Genomic DNA, 14,231 nt, shown 5'->3' with positions numbered 1-14,231 from the left:
TTTGTGATCGGCTTACCTATCGACTTATGAGCAGCTGAAGCCAACTGAAACAGTATCAGCCAAGCCACTGTCTTTGCTAAATAAAAATTATGCTAATGACTCCATTATTTCCCATAACAAATTTCTTGGCAACACTTGGAGTTAATTGTCTGACAGTTCAGTTGAGGATAAATTCATTGCATCATCCAAATTCTACAAACCCTTCATGTTTCCATAGTTTGATATAGTTCATTAACAGCAGCAACAGACTTACTGGACAAAGGGCCCAGAACAGGTGGAATATAACACCTTTTTCTTCTACACATACACAAGCGAAAAGCTGCTGATCACCTCACCTTCTCTCTCCACCTGCACGCCAACCTCCGCCCCATATCTAGGCTCAAAAAAAAGTCTGGGCAGAGGCCCCTTGGCAATATGAACTAGGGTCTTCTCTTCCATTGGCGCTATGCAAAAAAAAAAGTGCAGCATCCCAGCCTCTTGCCAAGGTGTCTGGCCTACGGCAAGGCAGAAGTGCAAGGACCACTGCTAATTCAATGCATGCAGAAGGAAGTGGCTGCATCTGGACCACCGGAGGGAGCAAATGCCTTCATGACTATTTTTATTTCATTAGTGAAAGGACCAAAAGGGAACATGGATCCAGTAAGCAAAAAACCTCAGGCTTCTACAAAGGGCAGTTTCCCCCCAAATGTTTCATATGGTCACTCCAGTGAGAGGGTAGGAGGGAGAGACACCATGTGAACAAGACAGAGGCGAGACATGAAGGAGGATGAGGCCCTTGGGCAGCAAATTCTGATGATTTCCCCTCTTGGTCTATTCAAAAGAGTTATAAGGAAGCAAAATAGTTATAGGTAAGCAAATAAATAAAGAGCAAAATTCAATGCTCTTTCAATTTGCACATTTCTTGCAGTTGGACCGATTCTGGCTAAATTCATTAAGTTTGAGGCTTTTCCCAAAACAATGGCTCTCATAAGCTGAGTCCTTTGGGTACCCTGATTTGGAAGAAGCCAGAGAATCTCAACAACTGACCGTTCTAAAGCTCAATTCCAGAGTTTGGGGCCACCGCAGTCTTGGTGGGCGGCAGGGTAGGCACTAGACTAACGCCAGGCTCCTTGCACCACCACGTAGTTACCTAACACAAACTTTCAGAACCAGCCTAGTCTGCATAGGATCACAGAGTCAGAGAGGTAGTGCTCTGGGAGACAACTAGAACTCAGCTGCCTCAATTTCAAAATTAAGAAAAAGAGATTTAGATTGGTCCAATTATTTTCCCCAATAATATGACTGAAAGGTGAGCAATATATCCAGCTCTCCTCAGGATTCCTAGTCCAATGGTCCTTTTTTGACATTATGGGAATTCCTTGGGGTCAATCAAAACTCCAAGTCTTCGTTATTGGGCTTAAACTCCAGGGGGAGGGAGAGCAGGTGGTGGGAAAATATCGCAGCATTTTTTAAGAAATTCAAAGGCCTTTCCAAGGCTCTGCACTCACCCATGTTTGGACACATCACCTAAAGTGCAAGTGTACTTCTGCTACTTTAAAACACTGAGAGAGTCACACCAGGGAGATATAAACGACTCTTGGAATGAATTCTGTGGGCTGTCAGAAAGGGAGCTAGGAACCTCTCTGAATGTTTCATGTGTCTTTCACAACTCTACCTTTGTACGTTCACCTGAGCTGGGGCTGCTGAATAGACACAATTTAAGGTATTTTCATCATATTCTAGAGATAACTGCCAAAGATTCAAACAGAATCTCGGAAGAACATTACACTATGTAAAATAGTTTGTTTCACTTTAAATAAAATCTTCAGTTATGATTTTATATAAGGTTACCAAAAAAGAAACCTTGTTTATTATTTTGAAGTTTTCCTTGTAAAATATTTCCTCAGAGAGGCAAAGGGTTCAAATAATTCTGTTCTGATGAAAAAACACAATAACATTATAAAGTTTCACTATACTTAAGTTGTTTCAAATGCATCCTTTTGGTTTATAAAAATCTTCTATGGTGACTTCCAGAATTTCAAGCAGGATTGACAAACTTTAAGACCAACAATTACAAACCAGAGCAACATTTCTTTCTGAGGCTACAAAATGACTGGCCGGGGTCAGAGATGGCTGTCCAGGGCGACAAAGCTCTCCACAGAAACCTTAACACACATTAGCAGAATTGGTTTACCACATGACAATCTGGAGGGCTGGCCAGAAGCCCCACAAATTCCACAATGGGAACACTTGATGCTTTTCCAAAAGAACAGAATCAACACTTTTCAAAAGAACAAGCAATTCAATTTATATTTTGGCCTTTGCACTTCTCAATCGAGAACTCTTAATGGTAAAGCCCAGGATACAGGAAAGAACACAAGTGTACTTGGTCCTTTGGGTTGCTCTACTCCCAAGAAGTGAATGTCAAAACAAGCCCCAGCCTCCCTGCAGCATCCCGACGGGGGCCAAGAGTCTCCAGGTCCAGCCAGTGCCTCTGACTTCTAAGTCTCCATGGTCTCTGTGGCTAGGTCCTCCTTTTACTCTCCAGAGCTCCAGGCAAAGGAGACTCAACATCAATCACAACAGGGTGGGGAGGATGGGCGGGAAAACAAAGGCTTTCTTAGCAGTCCACTCTACTCTTCGGGAGCCTTTTATGCAACTAGCATACACTGGAACATTTGCACAGCATCCTATTTCTGTAAACCTAGTAATATTTTTAAACATGCTGGAGGAGGAGACTTCATGGAAGAGGTCTGTGTGGAATTTTTCTGTAACAGGAAAATTGTGCTGCTTTTCAAAAAAATCATTCTTGATTTAATTGTCTCAAAAATGCCCGGTTGTCTCACATATACTAGACAGAGACAGAATGTGTGGTATAAATTTGTTTATCTCAGGGTCAAGTCAAGATGATAGATGATGCATATGTACCATAATTCCTCACAAGGTGTCCTTGCACATCTTGCTCTGGTCACACTAGATATCAGAAACATCAAGCTGGAACCAGTGACTTAGAAAATGCATCCCAGATGACTTACCTGAAACATCGGATAGGTCAAGAATGTTTCCAGCATTCTCCCCTCACAGGCAGGGTTGGCTTCATACTGCTTTAAGAGTTTGTCAAAATCTCTGTTTTGCTTACAATTGGCAAGCACTTGGAGGCTGTACTGGTGATTACGCACAAATTCTTGATAAATGTTCAGCATGGGGAGCAAAATATCAAACAGATCAGCTGGAAAGAAGAAGTAAACATGGCAGTTTCTTTTGGTGCTCAGTAAATTATCTAAGGTACAGGGGTGATCACTCAATGGGAATGGCAGAGAGTGGCTCCCAGCACCAGATGTCATGCATGCATGGGACCCCAGTCCAGATGCCTGAATGAGTGATCTGACAGAATGCTCCCAGGAGCAGAGCCTGACTCTGGTCCAGATGACTATGATAGGCCAGGGGAAAGGCAACCACTATGGCAGGGCCAAAGGCCAATGAGACAGACTCCCCATAGTTAAAGAAGCTAACAGATCAACAGGAAAACTCAACAGCTTTAGCTGAATAATGTCGAAGTTATTTTATTCTAACTGTAGCCATATTAAGAGAAAATCTTATATCGCTAAAGCATGCACTTACCTAAAATTAAAGTCGGCCAGTTTGCTATCCTTGCCTTCAGTCCTTGATGAAATATTTCATGAAGAAACATGATTGTTTCACTATAAAAAATTCAAAAATTATATAATTCAGTCCTGAGTGGAGCCATTGCCACCCAACGTGGGGAAATCTCCCTCCTTCCTCACAACAGAAAAAACTAGATATAATTTCATGTTATAGACTTCCACTCGTTACCTCCCTTTTTGCAATCATCTACAGACCCCCAGGCACTCTTCTAACACCTTGAGCTCTCAGCTCCCAGCTCACTGTCTGTCTTTTTTCCAATACTACCATCATAATTCTTGGTGACTCCAATATTCACACAAACAACATTCTAATATCCTGGCCTGTAAGCCTCCTAAACTTCTCTCTCCCAAGGATCTTAACCCATCTTAACACACACACACACACACACACACACACACACATTTTTACACTTTTTAAAAAAATTTACTTCCAGGTACCATCCTGTTTCTCTGCTCCTCTTCTCTGAAAGAGTTTTCTATACTCATTCTCTCCAATTCCAATTCCTTCATCCTCTCCTTAGTTTCCTCTAATCTGGCTTTGACCCCTCATTAAAATTACCAATAAGCTCCAAGTTGTTAAACCCACAGTCATTTCTCAGTTATCATTCTATTTGACTTTTTTGACAGTTCTTTATTCCCTCTCTGCCATGGTCTCTAGGACCACCGATTCTTCTAGTTTTCATCCTGCAACTTTAATTGATCCTCTTTACTATCATATTATATCTCCTCTCCATCTTCCTAACCTCTAAGTGTTGGAAGAGGAACAGGGCTCAGTCCTTGTTCCTCTTCTCTCATTCACCTGTACACACTCCCTGAAATCTCATTCAGACTAAGAACTTTAAGTAGTATTCAAATGCTACTGGACTCCCAGATTTATATCTCCAACCCAGACCCCTACCTTGACCTACAGACTGATATCCAATTCCCAATCACTTGATTTCTCAATTTGGATGGCTAATAGAGTCTTGACAGGTCTCTTTGGATGGCTCATGCTCGAAAGGCCTAAGATAAAAACTCACATCTTTTCCTTAAAATCTGTTTGTGCCTCAATCTTCCTCCATTTAGTAAAAAGCAACTCCAAACTTCTAGTTGTTCAGGCCAAAAATCTTGGACTCTTACCTGCTTTTTGTTTTCTCTCAAAATCCACATCAAACTCACCCACAAATCTTACTGGCTCTATGTTAAAAATAAACCCAGAATCCAACCACTTATTATTTTCTCCATTATAATCATCTCTTGGTTGGATTATTATAATAACCACCTAACAAGCCTCCCTGCTATAATCATCTTTCACCTGGCTTATTGAAATAGCCACCAAACTGATTTCCCTAATGTCTATTCTCAACAGAGAAGCCAGAGTGAGCCTTTCCAAACATAAGTCACGTCTTCTCTGCTCAAAACCCCAGCAATGTCTCCCCATCTCACTTAGAGTAAAAGCAAATGTGTTTACAATGTCTTACTGTTAATGCTCTGACTTCTCCCCTTCATCCACACTGACCTTGGCAGTTTCTCAAACAAGCAAGCTAGGCCTGCTCCAGCCTTGGGCCCTTTGCATGGGCAGTCTCCTCTGATTCTATCACTTTTCCCCAGATAGCCACATGGCTTACTTCCTCACCAGCTCGAGTCTTTGTTCACATGTTAACTTATCTTTGAGGCCTTTCTGAAGACTAGTTATATTAAAAACAAACAAACAAACAAACAAACAAACAAACAAACAAAAACTATGGCATATTCACATAATATAATATCGTGTAGTAATTTAAAAAATTAGAATCTTCTTTAGCTATCAATATGGAAAGATGTCCTGGATATATTGTTAAGTGAAAAAGGTAAGTGTATATTAAAGTATATCGCTTTTGTGTAAGAAGGGGAAAAATAAGACTCAAAATCCATATTTGATTGGATCTACATAAAGAAATACTGCGAGAATATATGAGAAACTAATTTAAATGGTTACGTATAGAAAGTGCAGTGAGCAGAGACAGGCTAAGAGTGAGATTTCTAACTGTTGTTTGAGGTTTCAATGTTTTGACCTTTGAGTATGTAAATGTATCATCCACTCAAAAACAAATAACTAAAATTTTAAGTAAAACCCCTAAGCACTCTTTTTCTCCCCTTATCTCCTTCACTTACTTATTTTTCCACAACAGTCATCACCACATAATATACTATATATTTCACTTATTCACTATTAATTGTCTGTATTCTCAAGTCAAAATTTAAGTTCCATGAGGCAGGGATTTTTTTTTTTTTTTTTGCTTTGTTCACTAATAAATCCTCAGCAGTAAGGACACTATAAATATTGAGTGAATAAATTTACTAGAGAGTCTCGGGCCCTCTGTTACTTTTTGTTCTTCCTAAAGTACTTTTGTATAAATTCTATGTAAAGACCCATTAATCACTCCATTTCCCTCAAATGAAGATAGTTTCCCCAGTACACACACATACCCCCCCACACACAATGCCAAGAAAAAATATGTCAAATAGAGAAGAAAAACTGAAAACTAGATGCCAAGATTCAAGGTAAAAATATGCTAATTTGGACTAATAATGAAACACAAATGATAGCTTTCTTATTTTCAATATTATGAACTCATAAAAGCGTATTTATGATATCTATTCTTTTAAGAGTAGAGTAAAATTCCTTTTAACAAAAACAAATGGGTTTTTCACATGACTCTTCAATTTCTGCCAACACAAACCTGTTGAGAAAAATACTGCTGACGTCATCGTGGCTGATGGGGGGCTTCTTGGAGCTGGCAGCCATTCGCAGGGGCCGGAGGAAGCCATTGACCAGGATGTAGAGCTGGTGAACATACTCCGACTCGGCCTCAACCATGGTGAACACAATCTGATTTCTCTTCCTCATACTTTCAGCATGAGGAGAACAAATATAATCCTGCACAATGGTCTTCCATTTCCTTCTACACAACCACCCTCTCATGAAGCTTAGAACCTACAGGGGGAAAAAAAAAAAAACAAAAAACAAGAAAAAAGAAAAGAAAAAATAAATAAAAAGAACCTCAAGGAGCTGTGAGACTGGCTTTCTTAAAAGTCTGTCAGTAAGGGTGTCTGTCCATCCTGTGCCATATAAAACACTGCTCCTTCATTGGTGCACTAATAGTCCAACTATGAATACATAACGTCAGGCTTTCTGCAGAAAGCAGAAAAAAATATGATTTAGAAAATATTTTTTATCAGGTCCATGAGTTTCTTTCATAAGCTTATGGTGTTTAGATGTACCTATATGGACACCAGAATATAATAATATTACATATTTAGTCATTAACATTTAAGAAGGTTTATTCTTTAACAATAAAAAATCAGATTTTAAAAAAATTTTAATTGTTATAAAAAACATAAAATTTAATATACATGTTAAGTATACAGTTCAGTAGTGCTATGTATGTTCACATTGTTGTATAACAGATCTCAAGAACTTTTACATCTTGCAAAACTGAAACCATATACCTATTACACAACAATTCTCCATTTTCCCCTTCTCTCAGGCCCTGATAACCACCATTCTACTTTCTGTTTCTGTGAATTTGACTACTTTAAATTCTTCATGTAAATAGAATCACACAGTGTCTGTCTTTTTGTGTCCAGCTTATTTTACTTAGTATTATATCCTCAAAGTTCTTCCATGTTGTAACATGTGCCAGGATGTCTTTCCTTTTTAAGGTTGAATAATATTCCATTGTACATATGTACTACATTTTTTATCTATTCATCTTTCAGTGGACATTTGGATTGCTTCCATCTCTTGCCTACTGTGAATAATGGCACAATAAATATGGGAGTGCAAATATCTCTTCAAGATCCTGCTTTCAATTCTTTTGGATATATACCCAGAAGTGAGATTGCTGGATCACATGGTAGTTTTATTTTTGATTTTTTGAGGAACCACAAAAAATTGAGCAGCAGTTGAATCATTTTGCAGTCCTAGCAACAGTGCACAAGAGTTCCAATTTCTCCACATCTTCATTAATATGTATTAATTTTTTCTTTTTTGAGAACAGCCATCCTAATGGGCATGGGTGATATCACATTGTGGTTTTAACTTGTATTTCTGATGCTTAGTGATGTTGAGCATCTTTTCATGTGTATATGAGATCTCCAAAGAGGATCTACAAATGGTCAATTGTATATCAGCTTTGAAGAAATGTCTATTCAACTCCTTTGTCCATTTTTAAATCAAGTCATTCAACTTTTGTTATTGTTCACTGTTGTTTTATTTTGTTTTTAAGTTTAAAAAATAAGTGTTAGAAATTAGCTCATCTGACTTCTTCCTTTTATATGTGAGTAAACTAAATTTCATGATAAATCACACAGAAAGGAAGGCTACAGCCAGACTTGGTGCTCTTTTACCTGCCTTTTATTAACTGTAAAGACTCTCTTTCACAGCCACATGGGCAAAACACACATTAATGATTTGCAATGGTGATTATTTTGTAAAAAGAAACATGAAATATAAAAATCAATTTTGTAGAAAATATGATAGCCTGTAAATTGATCTGAATTCCCTAGGTATGGTTTGAAAAATAATAGGCAAACCTGAAAAAGTGCACTGGCCTGTGCGTTTTAGCCAACAAACATCTACTGACCGTTGTTTCAGGGCCCAGGTAAATGCTTGCTGCTAAGCAGACAGGTATATATCATAATACTTAAGCCAAAGGCTCTGCCATTAATCTGGTGGGCAACCTCAAACTCTGGTTCTCCATTTCCTTATCTTTAAAATAATCGACCAAAAAATCTGAAGTCCTCTCTAAATATAAAAAGATTATATGATAATTAGGATTTGTTATATGTAAGTGGCAGGTTCAGCAACAAAGCAGATTGCAAATTCATAAATAATTAAAAACATTAAGTCACTACCCAATCTTCTTTAGTATCACGGTTATCTATTCAACACATTCTTACACTTTTTTTTCATACTATTTCACCCACATTGTCTAAATTATCATGTATTTAAACAACTACTCTTCATTTGCAATGTTTAAAATTCTCTCATTTACCTACCAATATTGTCAGCATACTGTCAATTTTCATACAGGCATTTTTACAGTTGATGTACCCCCCAAATAAAAATTAACCATATTTTAATAGAATTATGTGGGGAGAATTATATGTATATTATTTGGAAAAATCTAATGGGAAAATTCTGTGAATTTTAACCAATTTTAATTTTTAATCTCTTGAAGTTAAAATGTTATGTTGATATTTGCCAAGATCAGAATAGAGAAACTAATTCATCTGTAAGCATCCCTTTCCACACACACATTAGTTTGATTTGGGAGAGAAAGAAAAAGAATTAATTTTAAAGCCTATTTAATGTTTTAAAATAGTTTTTTTAATTACTTCTATTAATAGAAAGATAGAAAATGTAAAAAGTACTTATCATCATCCTTCTATTTAACAGAAATATTTTCAAAGTTCAACTTAATTGAATTTTGTGTTAAACACAACCTTTCCATTTACTTGGACAGGTGTTGCCTGCTGAGCAAAAGCTAAAGCTGGTTCACTCACTTCCTAACAGACCAGTTTCTACATCTGGACTGAGAATTGTATTTTACTGATATCTTTAATAGTATGCAACTGCACACTATTAAAAAAAAGGCAACGGTATTAATCTTGTAACACAATAACATAAACCAAATTCAATTTAAAACGTTTTAAGTTCTAAGAAAGTAATTATTATTATTTTTTTTTTGCTTTTTCATTTTTTAAAAACTGAAAACATTGCAACATTTCAAATTCTGACCAATAGTAAAATTTTGTTACAATCGAAGGGGAATAATTATTTAGCATAGAAAAACAGGATTAAGAAAGAGTTAAGAACAATTAACAATAATTGTACTTCGGATAAACCTCACTGGCTACAATACTGCCACTGAGCAAAGCTAAAAGTTAAGAACAAATAAAGATTCAAAAATGTGTGTCCAAGAAAAGGTCATTAATGGTGAGGTTTTTCACATAATGTTAACAAAGCCGAGTAAGTGCTTTACACAGAACGATTAAGATTATGAAACTCAAATCCTGGATGACATAAAGCAAACGCAGCAAACTAGACTGGGTGCCAGTGTCTGGTTAATTGCAAAAGTTGTACAGTTATAAATAACAGTAAGATACAAAGATCTGCTGATTATGTGGTTGTTAAACAAGAAAGAAATGATAATAAACCAGAAATCTGAGCAGATGTAGTGATTTACTCAATCTTCTCATATGTTCGAAAAAAATTTTCTAAATAAGCACTAAAGACTATGGCTAAAAGAAATGTTTTTGAAATGTAATTTAAAAAAGTACTCCCCCAATATATGAAAACAGCACAAAATCAGGAGGTTAAACAGCACTTAATTAACCCAACTGAAGAACACTGATACCTTGATGTCTGGTTTGGGCATCCTTCCCAGTGAGTCTAAAAGGGGATTCCCAGCACTGGAAAGAAATCTCTGAAACTTTTCCAGAGAAGTAGCCATGTCTGGATCACTCTGAAGGGCAAGTCTAGGAGCCATTAGAACAGAAACACCAAGGTTGTTCTCAGCTCAGGGACCGGGTGGCAGACATTGTTACAGAACAGACAACTGCTCACGGTGCTCCTCCAAAGCCAGAGATCCACAACGTCCTACCTTTTTAATCTTCTTTATGTCTGGATCCTCATCTTCTTGATTGCTTTGGTAAGGCCTCATTCGTTCCTTGGTTTTATTAAGAGCGATAATCTATAACACAGAATAGGTCTATTTCATAATTTGGAAAATACTGAATTATAGCCATAACCCACAGGAAGTTATGCCTACAAGGTCAATTATGAGATCCTTAAAAAACATTCACGTTTTAGGCACTTTCTCTGCCTTTACTGCCCATGAACTTCAATCCCAGCCTGTTTTGTTTAGTTTCATTCAACTAACAAAAGTGCTTACGAGAAGTGACTGGGGAAAGCGTGAACTGGGATCTGGTTTGGGAGAAATGTTAGCCCAAAGTTGGCCTGGATTGTGAGCGATGACCAGGCCAAGGCCTTCTCAGGAGCTCAGTGACATGTCAGCCATCTGAAGGCAGCTGCCTATACTGACTGCCCTCTGGTTTCCAAATGCAGTGACACTCAGATCACAGCTCTTGATTCCCCTATGGGAATAATCAGCCTGTGGCCTTTCGAGCACACACAGTATGGTAGACTCACAGATCAACTTGGGAAACAGTAACTGCAAAGGGAACTTCAGAGCCCTGCGCTGGTCCCAAACAGCTAAGAAAAGGAAAAACAGCTAAAAAGAATTGAAACAACCTGAGATCTCTGAGGTCTCTTTATATCTCCAGCGCAGATCTGTGACCTGTGAGGAGCAACTCAAGACCAGATGGCCTCTCAACTCCACTTAGTAATAAAGTTCTGTATACTAACACTCAGTTGCAGACTCTTAACAACCATAAGAACCTATACAGATTTACTAACAAGCAAACACAAAGTTAAGAGATTGTAACTGCCCCCTCTGACCTGTCTTTACATTTTATCTCCAATACCAAATACACATCTCTGCCATCTTCTGGAAGGGACGTGGGAAAATAAAAGGAGGAAATAAATTATGGCTCCTGTCAAATGACCATACAAGACATACCTGCTACTGACAGTTTTTAGCTGCCATCTATATTTAGACTAAAAAGAACATAGTGAAGACAGATAAGCACACACAAATAAATACTGGGGAGCATCTCTTGGTGTTGAGTTTCTCTTACGGAGTAAATACCAACCTCTTTCACTTAGCAGACAAGCATCTGCTCTAGCTAACTGTGGCACAGAAAGAACACAATAATTTTGTTTTAAATTACAGTGCCTGATATAGTCTTTCAAAATGCAGGTTTGTTAAGTTTTCTCTTGTTGTTTTCACTATATCAGATTTCAGAGTTGAATCAGAAAGTTGACAACACTAATGATATGGTGAACACAGTTTGCAACTTATCACCACCAGAGAAGCAACCAGATCCCAGATAGAACCAGCTTCTACCCATGCTCTGTCCAGTGGGGTCATGTACACAGGCAGGGGGGGTGAAAACTCCTCACAGGATTCAGTGTATGTCTTAGCGGAAGCTATGGGGAAATGAAGGAAAAAATGCCGAATGTCGGCAAAGTGACAAGAAAGTTGCCAAGGCTGAGAAGCCTGAATTGTTTCTGCCAATAAGAATACAATTAGTAGTTTCATTTGTCCTGTTATTCTCTTTGAATCTAAGAGGATACTAATGCCATTGCTGGTTAGAAAAAGGGGAAAAACTGTTTTCTACATTCCTCTTCAATTCTTCAGTCATTGATCACTTCCCATGAGGAATAACAGAACGACAAGAAAAGATATGTAAATACCTTTCCGTATATAGACAGAGGCACCTCAGAGAGAGGGAGGACCCAGGCACAACGCCATGGCGCAGACTCCATGACCACCTTCTACTCTCACCTGGCATCAAGTTCACTAACTGTGGTGCAGGGCCTGAGAAGTTCATACTCAAGGAGGTGAGGGGAGAAGTAGAAGGAAGCAGGATTCGAACTTCAGGAAAAAATGCACCGTAGCAATTCATAAGCTAAATGTTTTATACTTTAACACAAACGTGTTTTTCAAAATTCTAGAGGCGAGACAGTTGGGATCCCTAGATCTAGAAAAAGTTAAATTGTTCTGAATTCATTTTTGGTCATGCCTTAATTGTCATTGGGACTTTAATTGAATCTATGACAGACTCACGATTACTGTTACTATAAGAGTCAATCTGGAAACAGTTAAATATTATAGTCAATTCTTGAATACCTGATCGAATGAAGGACATCAGGAACACAAATAATAAAAAATAGCCGATAACCCTGATATTTTATTGAAGTATACTTACCTCATCCTAAATAGACATTAGATTCATGTCTAACCATGTATGTGTTGATGGCAGAGGAACTAAGTTTGGGATTAAAATTTTGCTCAGATGGGCCTTAAGTAATCAGAGCAAGGCATGACAATAAACATGAAAAAATTAGAAGGAATGACAATAAACATGAAAAAATTAGAAGGAATCCACCAACTGGGAAATACCTCTGATTTAAGCCTTTCAATTTCTGTATCTTGATCTTCAAGTTGATGCCGTAGTTGGTTAGCTGCAATTTTTTCTGTCTCTACGATCTGAACTAGATGAATGTACTTCTGCATTAATACTTCCCTCTCAATCAAAATGTCTGCATAACTTGAGAGAAAATTACAGTTAGTCATTGAGATATTGTTCTACTATAGAAAAGCACACACTACATTTTAAAAAGAAGCCATGAACATAGTTTGTTTGGCTAACTCTACTTTATATAAACATTAACTTTGGCTTACTTTTGGCATCCTTTAACTATACAGAATTTGAATGATTATCATTTTACATATTTTTTCCTAAAGGTTTATTTAATGATGGCTGCCACCCACAATTTTATCATATAAGTGAGAGAAGTGCCAAGGAAATCTACTGTTTTATAAAGAAAATAGTACATCTTTTTTTAAAAAAAGAAATTGAAGTCTCTGAATTGATGGCACATACTTGGTTTCCATGAATGATATTCAAAATATTTCACAAGGTAAGGCACTAGCCAATCAGGAGAGAATTGCCACTAAGAATAAATGCAGCAACCATCAGATCGGGAAATGGCTAGAAAGAACTAAGATGACTGTACCAGAAACCACCAGCCCTGCTTGGCTCTCTTTATAGTTCAAGACCACTGACTACCTTTTTTTTTTTTAATTAATTTATTTATTTCTTTACACATACCTGAAGTGATGTTACAGTACATAAGTTATTTGAGAATTGCCACTAAGAATAAATGCAGCAACCATCAGATCGGGAAATGGCTAGAAAGAACTAAGATGACTGTACCAGAAACCACCAGCCCTGCTTGGCTCTCTTTATAGTTCAAGACCACTGACTACCTTTTTTTTTTTTAATTAATTTATTTATTTCTTTACACATACCTGAAGTGATGTTACAGTACATAAGTTATTTAAAACTGTGCAGTAATGTGTTGCAAAATAAATTATCTAGAAGGCAGCAAAAGTACATTGTGAATGTGTTCTTTCCAAAACTAACAGAGGAAAAATTCTCATTCTGGAAAAAAAGTGTAGATTCTTTGGGCTGTAACTTCAACAATCCAACCTATGTCTATTTTTTTTTTTTTTTTTTTTTTTTACCAAATGTAGTAAAGGCAAACTCTCTCCGATTTTTATTGATTATGTCATTCTGTGGCATCTAAAATTTTGTCTCCAGATCTTCTTGCACTATTCAGGGTGGTAAAATGTATGTTCCTCCAGTCACATAACCGTTCTCAAATGGTATGATAATAGCAATAATTAACAATAATTTTTATTTATTGAATGTGTAGGATGTATCATATACACTCTCATCTTATCTACCCAGCAACGCAAGAGAATAGGTTTTATCATCATAATTGTATAGAGAAAGACTTTGATCCTAACAGAAGTCACACAGCTAGTAGGTGGCAGAGCTGAGATTCAAATCAAGGTCTGTCTGATTCTCAGCCCATGTTCTTAATCACAAGCTTAACTATATCTCTAATGAGAAACAGCACACTGGATA

The 14,231-nt window shown here is 37.3% G+C and overlaps 1 protein-coding gene across 1 annotated transcript in view; it reads right to left on the bottom strand.

Annotated features, from left to right (window-relative positions):
• Positions 1 to 14,231, bottom strand: part of RASGRF2 (Ras protein specific guanine nucleotide releasing factor 2) — a 209,875-nt gene that overhangs the window by 109,322 nt on the left and 86,322 nt on the right. The window contains exons 3-7 of the mRNA XM_006913188.1: positions 12,698 to 12,845; positions 10,274 to 10,363; positions 6,347 to 6,600; positions 3,601 to 3,680; positions 3,015 to 3,208 (exon numbers count right to left, since the gene is read on the bottom strand). Of these exons, the coding sequence (XP_006913250.1) occupies positions 3,015 to 3,208; positions 3,601 to 3,680; positions 6,347 to 6,600; positions 10,274 to 10,363; positions 12,698 to 12,845 (766 nt within the window). The remainder of the gene's footprint in view (positions 1 to 3,014; positions 3,209 to 3,600; positions 3,681 to 6,346; positions 6,601 to 10,273; positions 10,364 to 12,697; positions 12,846 to 14,231) is intronic.

Source organism: Pteropus alecto, unplaced genomic scaffold (genome assembly GCF_000325575.1).
Source record: "Pteropus alecto unplaced genomic scaffold, ASM32557v1 scaffold20, whole genome shotgun sequence".
Lineage (NCBI taxonomy): Eukaryota > Metazoa > Chordata > Mammalia > Chiroptera > Pteropodidae > Pteropus > Pteropus alecto.
Note: the sequence above shows the minus strand (reverse complement) of the source record. Positions and strands in the feature narration are given on the sequence as shown.